Source organism: Musa acuminata, chromosome BXJ2-11 (assembly GCF_036884655.1).
Source record: "Musa acuminata AAA Group cultivar baxijiao chromosome BXJ2-11, Cavendish_Baxijiao_AAA, whole genome shotgun sequence".
In the NCBI taxonomy this organism is placed as follows: domain Eukaryota; kingdom Viridiplantae; phylum Streptophyta; class Magnoliopsida; order Zingiberales; family Musaceae; genus Musa; species Musa acuminata.
This window is the reverse complement of record NC_088348.1, coordinates 26,267,485-26,279,739: the sequence shown is the minus strand read 5'-3', so window position 1 is coordinate 26,279,739 and position 12,255 is coordinate 26,267,485. Positions and strand designations below refer to the sequence as shown.

The window sequence follows — 12,255 nt, the reverse complement described above, 5'->3', positions numbered from 1 at the left end:
TACTAAATTATAGTAAAATCCAACTGAAAAAATATATATACATACCATTCACCATTTGTTCCTGATGGAGACTTCAGCTGATCTTCCAGAATCTGCCCTTTCGTTTGTTTGTTTGCTGCAAGACAATACATTCGATTTGAGATTTAAAGAACAATGCCATAAGAGGGTCAGAAGACAGGTCCGATAAGAGGTAAAATACCTTGATCTGATTCAGATGTGTTTGAACAACCCATTCCAGCTTCCGATCAGTTCAGTTGGCAATTAGAGAATCCCCTATATAAAACAGCAGAGAAGAAAAGTTGATCTTTATTAAAGCACAACCCAACCAACCCATTTTGGCTGTACAAAAGCATCTCCTCCCTCCACGTTCCAGAAAGGGCAAAAGAAAAATATCATATCAAAAATGATATCTACACCGACTTATCCAACCTAACACACCAAAAGATGGGGAATTATCTTCTTCCTGTTTTATAACTATATACTCTTTTGCCTGATCACATATATAAGAAGATAGTAAAAAATTATGAAAAGCCGTTTAAACGGATCCAGCTCGACGGCAAACACCTTCCAGAGCTTCCACAAACATGCCGGAGAACCCTGTCGACGCCTGAAACACACCGGGCAGGCCCGTCTGTATGTTGTTAAGGGTCATCGACCGCGTGACCTCGACCGCCTTAGCATGCCTCATCATCTCATCTTCTACCTTTCTCCGACATGCTGCAATCTCCGACTTCTTCTCTGCTAATGGGTCGCGCGTGTCAAATACTTGTCCATCATTGTCGTGTCCACCACCTGGGAGCGCAAGTCCAACCATTGAGTAGGACTGGTAATATTTTTTCTCGGTATTCCTCAGTGCTGTAGATTTTTTCTCAAGCTCTTTTGAGTATGTCTCAGCTCGTTTCTTAATCTTCAATTCCTCAACCTGCTTTGTGTAGATGACATGGATGACATTCATGAAACTTTTGACAGCCTCAGAGGCCACTGTGTCAGGCAGTCGATCTAGCGCTTGCTTCCACTCATCACAGAAGGCTGTAAGCTCAACTGCGACAGGTGAAGAATGGTCTTTCTGGGGATTGTCACTGCTAACCTGGAGGAGTGTGAGCTTAAGCCAGCCATACAAGGCATGGACATAGTCATGCTGATACTTGATAAGGCGGTTGAAGCTTGAATGCCATGCCGAGACTGCAGCTTCAAGATCACGGGTTGCCAGCCGATGCAAGTCCGATGTCGACTCGCCAGTAGAGGCACGATTCACAAGACCTCGGACTTGTTGCACAATATGGTTCTGGATTTCATGAAACTTATTCATTTGCCTCCACATATTCAAAAGCCTAAAAGATATTTGACGATTATGGTATTGGTTAGATACAGTTAAACAACTATCCTCCAGTGCTCGTAACTAAAAGCAAGTCTTAACGGTGTAAGATGAAAACAGGAAGAATGTAAAATAAATAATTAAAGATTCCAATGAGGGAAGAGTTACTCACGCATAACAAATCTCGACAAGTTGTGGTGCAAGTTCATCATCGCAAACTTTGGTGATAGCAGAAGATGTGGTAGTGACGGCCTGTGATGTCACTATGATTAGTGAGTGCAATTTCTGTATGGAGGCCTTGGTCTTGTCCAGTTTTGCATCATCCTTTCGCCTATACTCCTGGCTCTGCAATGTTGACAGTTTCTTCTCGTGCTCAATCTTTACACCCTCTCTAACCTGTACACTCAAACAGCAAAGATGCAACCATGATAAGAATACCACCATCGCAAGACCAAAGCACTGTACTGGTTGGAGTGCTTCGACTGCTGCGTTTGAGCCGGAGATAACTGGACGAAGTCTGAAAATTATTTAACTAATAGAAAACCAATTTGAAGACCAAAAGCATGAAGTTAAAAAGCATAATAAGCTTATGGGCATTTCTGCTTCAAAGACCTTTCGCATGGCTTGATCGATGAAAATGTTTCAAATGAATAATATGGTAGTGCACATCTAGCATTTAGCAAATCAGTATTCTTAATTAATCCAAATATGTGGCATATTATGTGGATCTTTGCAATAAGCCAAACTTGTTTACACTTGCAGAGAACAAAGCAGATATGTAAGTGATTTCATCCTTGGTTTTTCAGTTAAAAAGTTACAATATTATCTATACGAGTGTCAGGGTGGAAAATGGTACAACATTCTTTCTGTACTGCTAAATTAGAGCTAGCATAACTATATGATCATCTCCTACTATGCAGCTTAGACTCAAAAGATGAATGCATGAGATAAGCACCAATATCTAACTAAAAGAAATGTAATCATAAGCCATCAGGTACGGTTTATAGATCTTTTCATTTCTAATCAGTCTCTACCATGATCATTTCTAACTAAATCATTTGTCTATATGGATAAAATATTGAACTAGCAAAGGAAGAGTCTATATGCACCTAGTGCACGTAATAATTTGAAATGTCCCTTATATAACCACTGTGATGAATAACTTAAAAGTGGCAAAAAGCAAGTCTCTTAGTGGTAGAAAAACATAAAAGAAAAATCCTAAAAGACAATGATCGCAAGACAATGCCCCCTCTGTATGAAGATAAAGAGGAACTTCAACAAAGTACCACTAAGTAATCCCATTAGCTAGAATCCAGTCATCGCATTTAAAATAAGCCTAACAAGCCACATTCATCATGCAAATTGGTTCTTTGCAAGTGAAATATCTTATAAACTATAATGGGCCAGGCACTGCACCTTTACGTTTCCCTCTAACAGCAAATCTGAAATCAACCTGCAACAATATTTATCTTCCCACCAACTGACCAACCTCAGAAGATGTAAGTGTCAGTCAATCAGGTCAAATGCTTAGGAGATGCATTCTAAGGACTCATTGACCTTAGGGTCTATTACAATCAGAACCATACTAATTATTGGACAGTGTTCGATTCAACAAAATTTCTACCCCATGGCCCATAGGAGTTTCTAATGGCATTACAATTGCTTGGCAGTCTGCCATGAACAGGAATCTGTGAAAGAAATTATATAAAACTAAAACGTTCACTAGAACCGCTAGTGGCTAAGCCAGAGAGTCATATCGTAAAGCAAAATGGAATTTTCACATGGTAAGCTATCGAACCAGGTACTAAAATTGGGCCTATCAAGTTATTGATTAATGTGAACAAGATTTGCTTTGACATGATGGCAAAATGAAAAAGGAAAAAAGATCTTATTGTCACTCAATCTCAAGGGTAAGGATGAAAGGTATTGCCCCCAAGTCCTAATACACATGGAGCGAAGGTAACCATCCATACAATGAGAATTTGGACAAAGATCAAGAAGAGAGCAACTATCGTTCCTCTCATCCTACAATTTCAAGACAACTTAAACTAATCTAGCAAGAGGTCCAGATATTTGCTCCTCAGTTTCCAATGTTAACATCCAGTTCCATGTTTAAAATAATGTTTACAAACTTGTTCTGGCAGCACTTGTTTCTATGTAAATTCTTAATTATATTTCAAGTGCATTTGTCTATCTACAAAAAAATTCCCTTAATTTGCTAAAATGTGCAAAGAATTGTACTGTTAAGGATGAAAATAAAGAATAGCAAGAGCAAACCAAATGTTATCGCCGAGAGGTATAGAAGATACATGATACCTTCACCTCCTCATAGAGCTTCTTCTCCCAAGCCAAGAGCCGCTCCAAAGTGGAGCCATTGCTCTTTCCTCCACCCGACTCCTCTAAAGCCACCGGATCCAGGCTGTACCGAATTGCCAGCGGCGGCTTCGACGTCCAGCTCGAGGATAGCGCGCTCAGTACACTGCTTGAGTGGTACACCGTCTCTGAAAGATGAATAAGATCAAGCATACAATTCATTGAAGCTTCAATTTGATCTCAAGTCTAAGCCCAAATGAAACTTGGGTGCCCTTCTACTTACTCTTGAGCTGCCGGAAGCTACCATCAAATTGGGCATGGCCAATCTCAAGGAGATCTGAGACAGCGCTGCCTGCATCGGCGGCCTTGATGAAATGCTCCTTGATCGCCTCTGCAATCTCCGCCAGACTTTGGTGGCGCACCACCATCCTCAGCTCGGCGACGGCAGATGACAAGGAAGTCTCCTCCCGGCCGCCAGCGTTCCACCTGGCAGACGACGATCCCACCTCCGACCTCGGCCGCAGGCGCGACTTCACCTCCGCCGCCGCGGATGATGCGATCTCCGACGGCGCCGCCTGACTAGGGGCGAAGCCCCCGTAGGCGGATCTGGTGGCCATGCTCTCGGATCTCGAGACCGTGGCCCTGTCATCTTCTTGGTCATCCTCCTGCTCCGGCTCGCCGTCGGATCTGGAGGTTGAGCTGGTGGTGCTCGTGTAGCGCTCGCCCCATTCGCGACAGTGGACCTCTTCTCTTCCTCCTCCTCCTTGTTCTTCTTCTTCCTGTGATATCTGCTCCTCGTCCGATTCGCCCACTTCTTCCTCCGGAGGAAGATGGTGTTGCAGGCGATTCTTCTCCTCAAGCTCGGCCTTCCGTCGTTCGAAGAACTCGGAATCCGGGGGCGACGGAGGGTAGAAGTTCTCCCAGTCCCAGGCGGAGGAAGACTGAGAGGGAGTGGTGGCATACGTCGAGTTCACAGCCGGGAACCGTGGGTGGCCGTCAGCCACGGCGCCGGCAGAGGGCCTATGGAAGGGGGTGCCGGCAACGGTGGGGGAAGGGGAGGGGGAGAAATGGTGGCGGTGGCGGGGGCGGAGTTTAGGCGGCGGCGGCGACGGAGAGGGTGGTGGAGGGGGCTGAAGCGTGGGCGGAGGGAGGGAAGCCGAAGGGGAGGCGGCAGATGATCGGAGGAGAACGGGCGGGGTGTGCTCGGAGACAGCGAGGGGCTCGCCGACTGCGAAGCTGGCGAGGGCGGAACCAGTGAGGCGGAGGGAGCGGAGGTAGTCAGCGTGGGCGGAGGCGAGGTGGTGGCGGGAGCAGACCGCCTCCTTCATGAGGCGGCGCCGCTCCTTGCACCGGCGCACGCAGTCCTCGTTCTCCAGCCGCGACGCCGTGCAACCCATTCCCCTTCCGCAGCCAGCGGGCACGCTCGATGGCGGCGAGCACCACCACGATCAATCAACCAACCAACGGCCAGCGATGGAGCCGAGCGAGCGAGAGACGGCAACTGTCGCGGTATAATTACCGTACATGGAAAGAAAGCGAGATCTCGATAAATAGACCAAACCAACAGATGTGAAGACACTTTATAGAGTATCACGCACCAACAAACGTGCGGTCGTTCCCACCTCACTCCGCCACGCTGCCTTATTCCACCTCGTTCGTATCCGTATAAAAATATCTTATTTTTGACAATTTAATTTATTTATTTGACGGTAAAAGATTTAGGCTATCTGCCTACGTGGGAATCAGCCATCCGTTGGATGCGATCGCCGACAGACCAGCTGAATCCGGACCGTTCGATTCCACAGGGTTCGGATCACCCGCTTTGACCAAAACACCATTCAGGAAAAAGGTTTTTCCTATTGGAGAATTCTGCTGGTCCGACACTCCACATGTTTCACGAACCGGCGCCTCGGATTCTTGGCGTTGGGGATGTGGATCAGCGGGAAGGACGGATGAGATCTGATCAAACGGTCAGCGTGAGTCATCCGAAATATAATATTATTTATTTATTAACAGAAATACACTTTTCACGGAAATGAGTTATTATAAATCCAAATGCTAAAAAATCAAGATTACAACACGGAATACCTCTTGACTTGATAAAATTGTATAAAACATATATTTTTGGAATTCTACTAAGAGGAACAAATATGCAATTCTTGTACTCCTAATGGAGTACATGCTAGAAAATATTATTGGTAGATTGAATGCCTTAAAGATTAATAATTTTTAATCATAGTCAATATTAAATTATTTGAGTTAAAAATATATACATTATAAAAATGTATAAATATTTTTACTCTAAATGTTAAATATTAACAAATAGTTGACTTGTTTTAGCCAATAAAGATTAATTATAATGACATATACGCATATTGTTAAAGAAATAAATACGGATATAAATTATATTTATGAAAGTAATTTCGCCAAAATGTCCTTAGAACGTTTGGTTATATAAATCTTGGTTTGGACCAACCACCCACGTGCGTCGCGGCTTCCTTTCCACCGCCTCTTCTACTTTCCTTCGGCCACTTCCCTTTTCCTTTATCATCATCATTCTATCCCCCCCGTGTTCCTCTCCGTCTCTGCTTTCCCTTACTCTACCCTAACGGAGACATGGATTGTTGGATGGATACTGTATGTCTATGTAGGGACCCTCTTTTGTCCACACACTCCGGGTGGGTTAAAGCATTTGGGTTCTTCCATTGGAAGAGCAAAAGTTGTTCAGCCAGTGGTGAGTGGGGGATAGGGTTCCCGTCCCCAGGCATACTCAGGAACATGGTATTTGAGAAGGCACAGTTGTTACCTTTGTATTTATCTCCTCTCATCTTTTTTATCTGGCTTCTTCTTGAAATGTTGGAAACAACAAGGACCACTGGATTTCCTAGGTCCAAGTTGCTGATAGGTATCTTTGTTCTGTGCCTGAATCATCAACATAAAAGCAGGTCCTGAAGCTGACATTATCTTTTTGTTTTTACAATGTGTTATTCAGGTAATGGCATTTCTAGTTCAGATATGAGTAGGGCACACCATGGATTTGGAGTTGTAATCAAAGTACTCGCTTGATGTGTTGATCGATGCTGGGGAAAGTGAAAAGTTGAATACTTTCACCCACCAAACAGTTGAAATGAATAATTCAGATTCAATGCGTACCTCAGCCTAGGCCAACTATCAAAGATCACAAGCAATTCTTCTTTGTCAATTCGTTTCCAAGGAAAAGAGGTTTTTGCATATTTGTCCCTTGGATATGTGCTAATCCTGTAAACCTACATGATATGATCCAAAATATATTTCATGTAGGGCTGAAATTGCTGTTGTCGTGGTGGTAATTCTACTTTCTTCTTTCCTTTGTATTTTTCGAGATCAAATGTTAAGCATTAAGGTGAAGATGAGATTCGTTTGTGAGATTTTGCTGTCAAGCATCAAGATCTTTATCAACTAATTAATTTAACGAAAGTCAGATTTGATCACAGGACATTGCTAGCAAGGCCAATATATTTATCGGCTATGGAGTAAGACATTACCATTATCAGTCAAGATCTTTACTAGATGAGGTACGTGACACCTACAAATTACTTATCTTTATCCAATCCAAGATTCTTTCACCTTAAATGTGATGCTTCACATGTAGCATCTTGTTTGATATCGATGCCTTGTTATGTCTTTTGATATGCAAAATTTTTTTTTTCTGAAAGATGCTGATGGCTCTATAAAGATTTTCACACTTGATGGTAAAAGAATTTCACAGGCATAGGTTGATTCATTCTAAGTAGTAGAAGTGAACATAGCAAGGTTTTTAGAATTAGCAAATGAAGATTGTTTAGTTCTTTTTTGAAGTTCGTAACATTTTGTGGTATACTTTTACCCTTCATCACTTTGTCCTTCATAGGTTAACTTTGAACTTGACTTTGGATATTTATCTTTGTCTGTCTCTTTTTACCTTATCATCAAAGCCATTAGAAAAGTTCTGATAGCCTGTTGAGCCATTCATACCTGGTGGAAAGTCTGGGAAGTATGATATGGGAAATGGCATAGGTATGCATCAAAGAAACCACAGCATTGACTTATTTAGAGTCTCATGGACTGGTCTTTCTTGGGGTGGACTTTTTAATGAGAAAATGGTAATTTAGCATAAGAGACCATCTTTCCCAAATTATTTACAGTACCTATGTTATTTGACAATGATGGTGCCAGTTGAGGAACTAAGGCTTACGATCAGGCTTATTAATATGGATTGTGCCTAGAGTGGCCCAGATTGCCCTAGGTTTGTACAAGCCATCGATGTAGACTCTGGTAGTGGGCCCAAAAAAGAAACCCTTACTTTCTTGGGCTGGCCAACTAACAACCTAGAATGTTCGGTTGACTCCACAATACCTAGTGCTATGAACTGATGAGTGATTGAGTTTGCTTAGTGAAAGTCTTCGAGTGTGATGTCATAAGGTCATGGGTTTAAGTCCTATTACAAGCATAGTTGCACTTGCAAAGACACAAGGTATTATGAGGAGGATCTATTAAACTCTAAGAGAGTTAATCCTTAACTTAGAAAGTGCTTAATCTTTGGTGATATGAGGACCATTGTATTTGTGTGTCTATCCTATGCCCGCATCATGTCAATTGAAATTATGGATATATGTTCATATCTATATCAGGAACTCTTTTGACTCTAAAGCTAACTAAAATTCTTCACTTGTGATCTTTATATTATGAAACCTTAAAACAAATTAATCTTCGACAATTTGGCAGCCTTTTGTCTTCTAAATTTTCTTTGTAGTTCTCATGCACTCATGTACCTTCCTTGCTAAAAAAACACTTGGGGTGTATGTGGTAAACATTAAACTTTCTGACACCTCACAAGTTATGCTAAGGAAAATTTATCAATTCATATACTCATGAAGGACACACACGTCATCTACATAAAAAGCAGGAGATATGCTTTAATTTCGTCTTCACAAAACATGAAAGAGATGTTTTGAGTTTTTTGAGTCATCATAGGTGTGACTTATTATCGTTGCTATTGTTGTTGGAGATATGATTTGTTATGTAAACAAAATCTTTGGTTGTTCTTTTATTCTTGTTCATATTGATTTGATTGTGTTAAATGCATGTATTGTTTTTATTGTTGCGGACTTACGGTGTTAATTGCATTAATGTATTTAAAATTTTTATTATCCGTCCTATGAGAGAGGCTTATGCACTTATTGAGTATTTGTTGTAAATATTCATTCACACTTTTTGTTGATTTTTTTAGACAAAGAAATCTGTATGCTTGTGATAGAATCCTGATTCCAACATAAGCATTAATGGCACTGTTGATAATGGTGAAGATCGAATGAAATGAATGGATCCAGAGGCTCTACCAGAAAGCAAATAGGGACATAATAAACTTCTAGAGACCATGTTGCTACATACTCATTAGTTGCTTTTCCGAAGCTCTTATTTGTGTGTTTTGAAATTTATAGTCTATCTTAGTTTAATTAGGCTGTTATCAACTATAATTGAGGACTTTTACCTGTGGTTGTGTTGTGAGATAGGTTAATATATTATATGTGTTCTCCTCGAATGTTGTTGAGGGTGAAGAGGGCCAACTCAAGTTAGCCCAATCCTGTTGGCTCAATCTGGGATCAATTTGGTCTGTGGTTTAAGGGCGAGACAATTGAGCTCCCTGTGAATCATGTAAAGGTGCATGCATGTCACCTCAGTTTCTTCATCGTTTTCAGAATGGACTCTTTGATTTTGACTGAACTCTTCTTTCGAACTCGTGCATGCGACTTGCAATATTTATTCTATTTATGCAGAGCTCTCAATCTGTGAGATCACTGACTAGGCTCACGTGCCCCATAGATCGAGGAAGCTTCCCAGTTCATACAGCGGACTATCTATCTCATGTCTACGATGCTGGTAAGTGGATTCTGTCTTCTTCTTGATGAGTCTCATGGAATGCTTGTTTGGAAAATAACTGGTCAAGATTCAAACGCTGACCTCCCGTATCTCCCCGCCTACTTTTCTCCGTTCATGTGCCTGTGCCTGATATGACCTTCGTTGATTCCATCGCCTTCATAATTAGTTAGCTATCGTTTCAGCACCATAGAAGATAATATTTTTATCTGCAGTATTATTGACTTACGCTCATATTAACATATGAGATAGAAATCATTAGCAGTACACATTTGACTTCATTCTTTTTCATGAGTTTCTTTTTTTAGTGTGCATTCAATTGTTCATTTATTTTAATCCAATGCCTGTTTTTTTTTTTTTTTTTTTTTACTTTTGGCAGCTTTCAGTTTGAAGCTGAATTTTTCTCTTATAGTTATATAATGAAATTATTATTTTTCTCGGTTAGAAAAATATCTATAAATTCCACCTCAAATTGTTCAATTTGGTGAGTGAGTATTAGGGAGATTAAGCAACTGCTTCATCCATCCAAAAGAAAACCTAAGACTAATCTTTACTAAGTATAATTATTTTTGGATAATTTAATTTAAAATATCCTTAAAATTCGTACTGTTAGTTTACTAAGTTTATTATTGTTAGAGATGTAATTTAAACTTTGATTATGATTAGATAACGATTTAGAAGTTGAGTAGGATTAGAACTTTATGATCAAATAGACTAGAAGTTCTATGTTACTAGGCTTATAAAAGAGGATGCATGACACTCTATTCAACACGAAGAGAGAGGAACAGCCCAACTCTAGAGAGAAGAGAGAGGGTGCCACATCTTAGAGAGAGGAGTGGTAGCTTAAGTGAAACATTGTTTGCTTCTTAATAAAGCACTCTTTTCTTCATCTATTGTTTTCTCTTTCTTCTTCTCTTTTATTTTGTGGGTTTGAAATCTAACATGATATTAGAGCTGTTCTATTTCAAATAATTATTGTCAATATAAACTACAAGGGTATAAATAAGTCATTCAATTTCATAAAGATTTATATGTTAAAAATAAACTGTGTGATAAATACAAAAGCAGTGACTTGAATCGCCTCTACCTGAGCTTCCTACATAAAGCACAGATTAAATGTACCAAGTAAAAGAGGTGCACGAGGACAAGGCTTCGATGGGAGCATAAAGGACCAGTTGATTTATATTTGCAGCGAGAAAGAAGACTCCCAATTCTCCCTTCTATTCTTTGTTCACCAACTAAACCCACTGCTTGTTGGCTTTTCTTCTATGGTCTGACGTTCTTCTGCCAATAGTTTCTGAAAAGGATTTCTTCATGGCTGATGACCACAATTGATGCCTTCTCTTAACCTTTTACACTAATCCAGTAGAAGCTTTTCAAAACTTGACCTAGTTAACAATTAGGAAAATAAGTATCCTAACAAAATTATGAATATATATATATATATATATATATATATATATATATATATATATATATATATATCAAAGTTTGACTCCAAGTTTTGTCGTCTTTTTCTCCTCTTTCCATGTTATTTCGGAGCTCATATGATAAGTGTATTTAATGGAGCCAAAAGTTTTTCGTTCCTTCCCACCCGCTTATTACCTGTAGCTATATATAAACCGAACCCACTCTTTCCTCCCGCAGTATATAAATCTCTCTCACTCCGCGCTCTTCCCCGCCATGGAGCACCATCTCGGCGTCGACGACTCCTCCACCCTCGACTTCTTCCCCCACCAACTCCACGCCGCCGACTTCGAGTCCCTCCTCGCCGCCGACTTCGAGTCCCTCCTCGCCGACCTACCTCCATCATCCACCCCTCCTCCTCTCCATTACGCCGCCGTCGAACCGACCCTATCCATGCCCCTCCCGCCGGCCCCGTTTGCCGAGTCGTGGCCACGGGAATCGGCGGGCGTATCATCCGAGGCGGAGGATCAAGCCGTCGGGCGGCGGTACCGTGGCGTCAGGCAGCGACCCTGGGGGAAGTTCGCGGCGGAGATCCGGGACCCCAACCGTCGGGGGTCCAGGATCTGGCTCGGGACCTACTCCACCGCCTTGGAGGCGGCGAGGGCGTATGACCGCGCCGCCTTCCGGATGCGCGGCTGCAGGGCCATCCTCAACTTCCCCAACGAGGTCGGTAGATCCGAGCACCGGCACCCGCCAGTAACAGATAACGAGGTCGGGGTCGGAAGAGATGGTGGCGGTGAAGATGGAGAAAGCAGCGGAGCCGCGGGAATCGAAGGCGGCCGACGACCCGAAGGGAACCCTTTCGCTGTTTAGCTCCACAGGCCGTAACGGCAAGCAGTTACACTCTCCCGTGGGAGATAGAAGTGTCAGCGAAATTACATATATACCATCGTTTTCGTAAACTAGACAGGATTTCTTTTCTTTGCTTTTGTTTTGTGCGTTTCTTTATTTGCAACGTTGGAACAAAATATTTAGAGTGATTTAATGTTTGATGAAATTTAGGATAGTTGAAAAGAAAATTCTTTTTTCTTTAATTTATGATTTTCAAATCATCACCAAAATAATCTGTCATCCTTAAAACCTCATCGCCACTACCCATATGACCAGAATGAATTCATTTTAAAGCAAAAAAAAGATCTTTATCAGCTATATTAAACAATAAAAAATAATTATCTATTAAATATATTTTTTTATGATATATAATTGTCCCACCATTAATCAATGCCAAAAATACAAGGCAAACTAATTCCAACAAAAATAATTAT

At 41.4% G+C, this 12,255-nt stretch overlaps 2 protein-coding genes across 3 annotated transcripts; one reads left to right on the top strand and one right to left on the bottom strand.

The window, feature by feature from the left end:
* Positions 1–290: 290 nt before the first annotated feature.
* LOC135626487 (protein ROLLING AND ERECT LEAF 2-like) lies at positions 291–5,189 on the bottom strand. The gene is made up of 4 exons (XM_065131812.1): positions 3,912–5,189; positions 3,632–3,816; positions 1,488–1,711; positions 291–1,331 (listed from the first exon to the last, which is right to left on the bottom strand). Exons 1-4 carry the CDS (start codon positions 5,023–5,025, stop codon positions 536–538), a joined length of 2,319 nt encoding a protein of 772 aa, XP_064987884.1. The 5' UTR covers positions 5,026–5,189; the 3' UTR covers positions 291–535.
* A 968-nt stretch (positions 5,190–6,157) lies between these two features.
* LOC135627633 (ethylene-responsive transcription factor ERF105-like) lies at positions 6,158–11,975 on the top strand. 2 transcript variants are annotated; one of them, XM_065133761.1, is made up of 5 exons: positions 6,158–6,533; positions 6,621–6,850; positions 6,929–7,010; positions 7,102–9,526; positions 11,171–11,975. In XM_065133761.1, exons 4-5 carry the CDS (start codon positions 9,512–9,514, stop codon positions 11,801–11,803), a joined length of 648 nt encoding a protein of 215 aa, XP_064989833.1. In that variant the 5' UTR covers positions 6,158–6,533; positions 6,621–6,850; positions 6,929–7,010; positions 7,102–9,511; the 3' UTR covers positions 11,804–11,975. The 2 variants fall into 2 exon arrangements, with proteins under 2 accessions (XP_064989833.1, XP_064989832.1); XM_065133760.1 differs by having other exon boundaries at positions 6,621–7,010; positions 7,102–7,182; positions 8,877–9,526.
* The last annotated feature ends 280 nt before the right edge of the window (positions 11,976–12,255 follow it).

Coding starts and splice junctions, on each gene's coding strand:
- LOC135626487 (XM_065131812.1), bottom strand. CDS start 5,025: ATGGGTTGCACGGCGTCGCGGCTGGAGAACGAGGACTGCGTGCGCCGG. Junction 3,817..3,911: donor TAGCTTCCGGCAGCTCAAGA/GTAAGTAGAAGG, acceptor TTCATCTTTCAG/AGACGGTGTACCACTCAAGC. Junction 1,332..1,487: donor CTTGTCGAGATTTGTTATGC/GTGAGTAACTCT, acceptor AATATCTTTTAG/GCTTTTGAATATGTGGAGGC.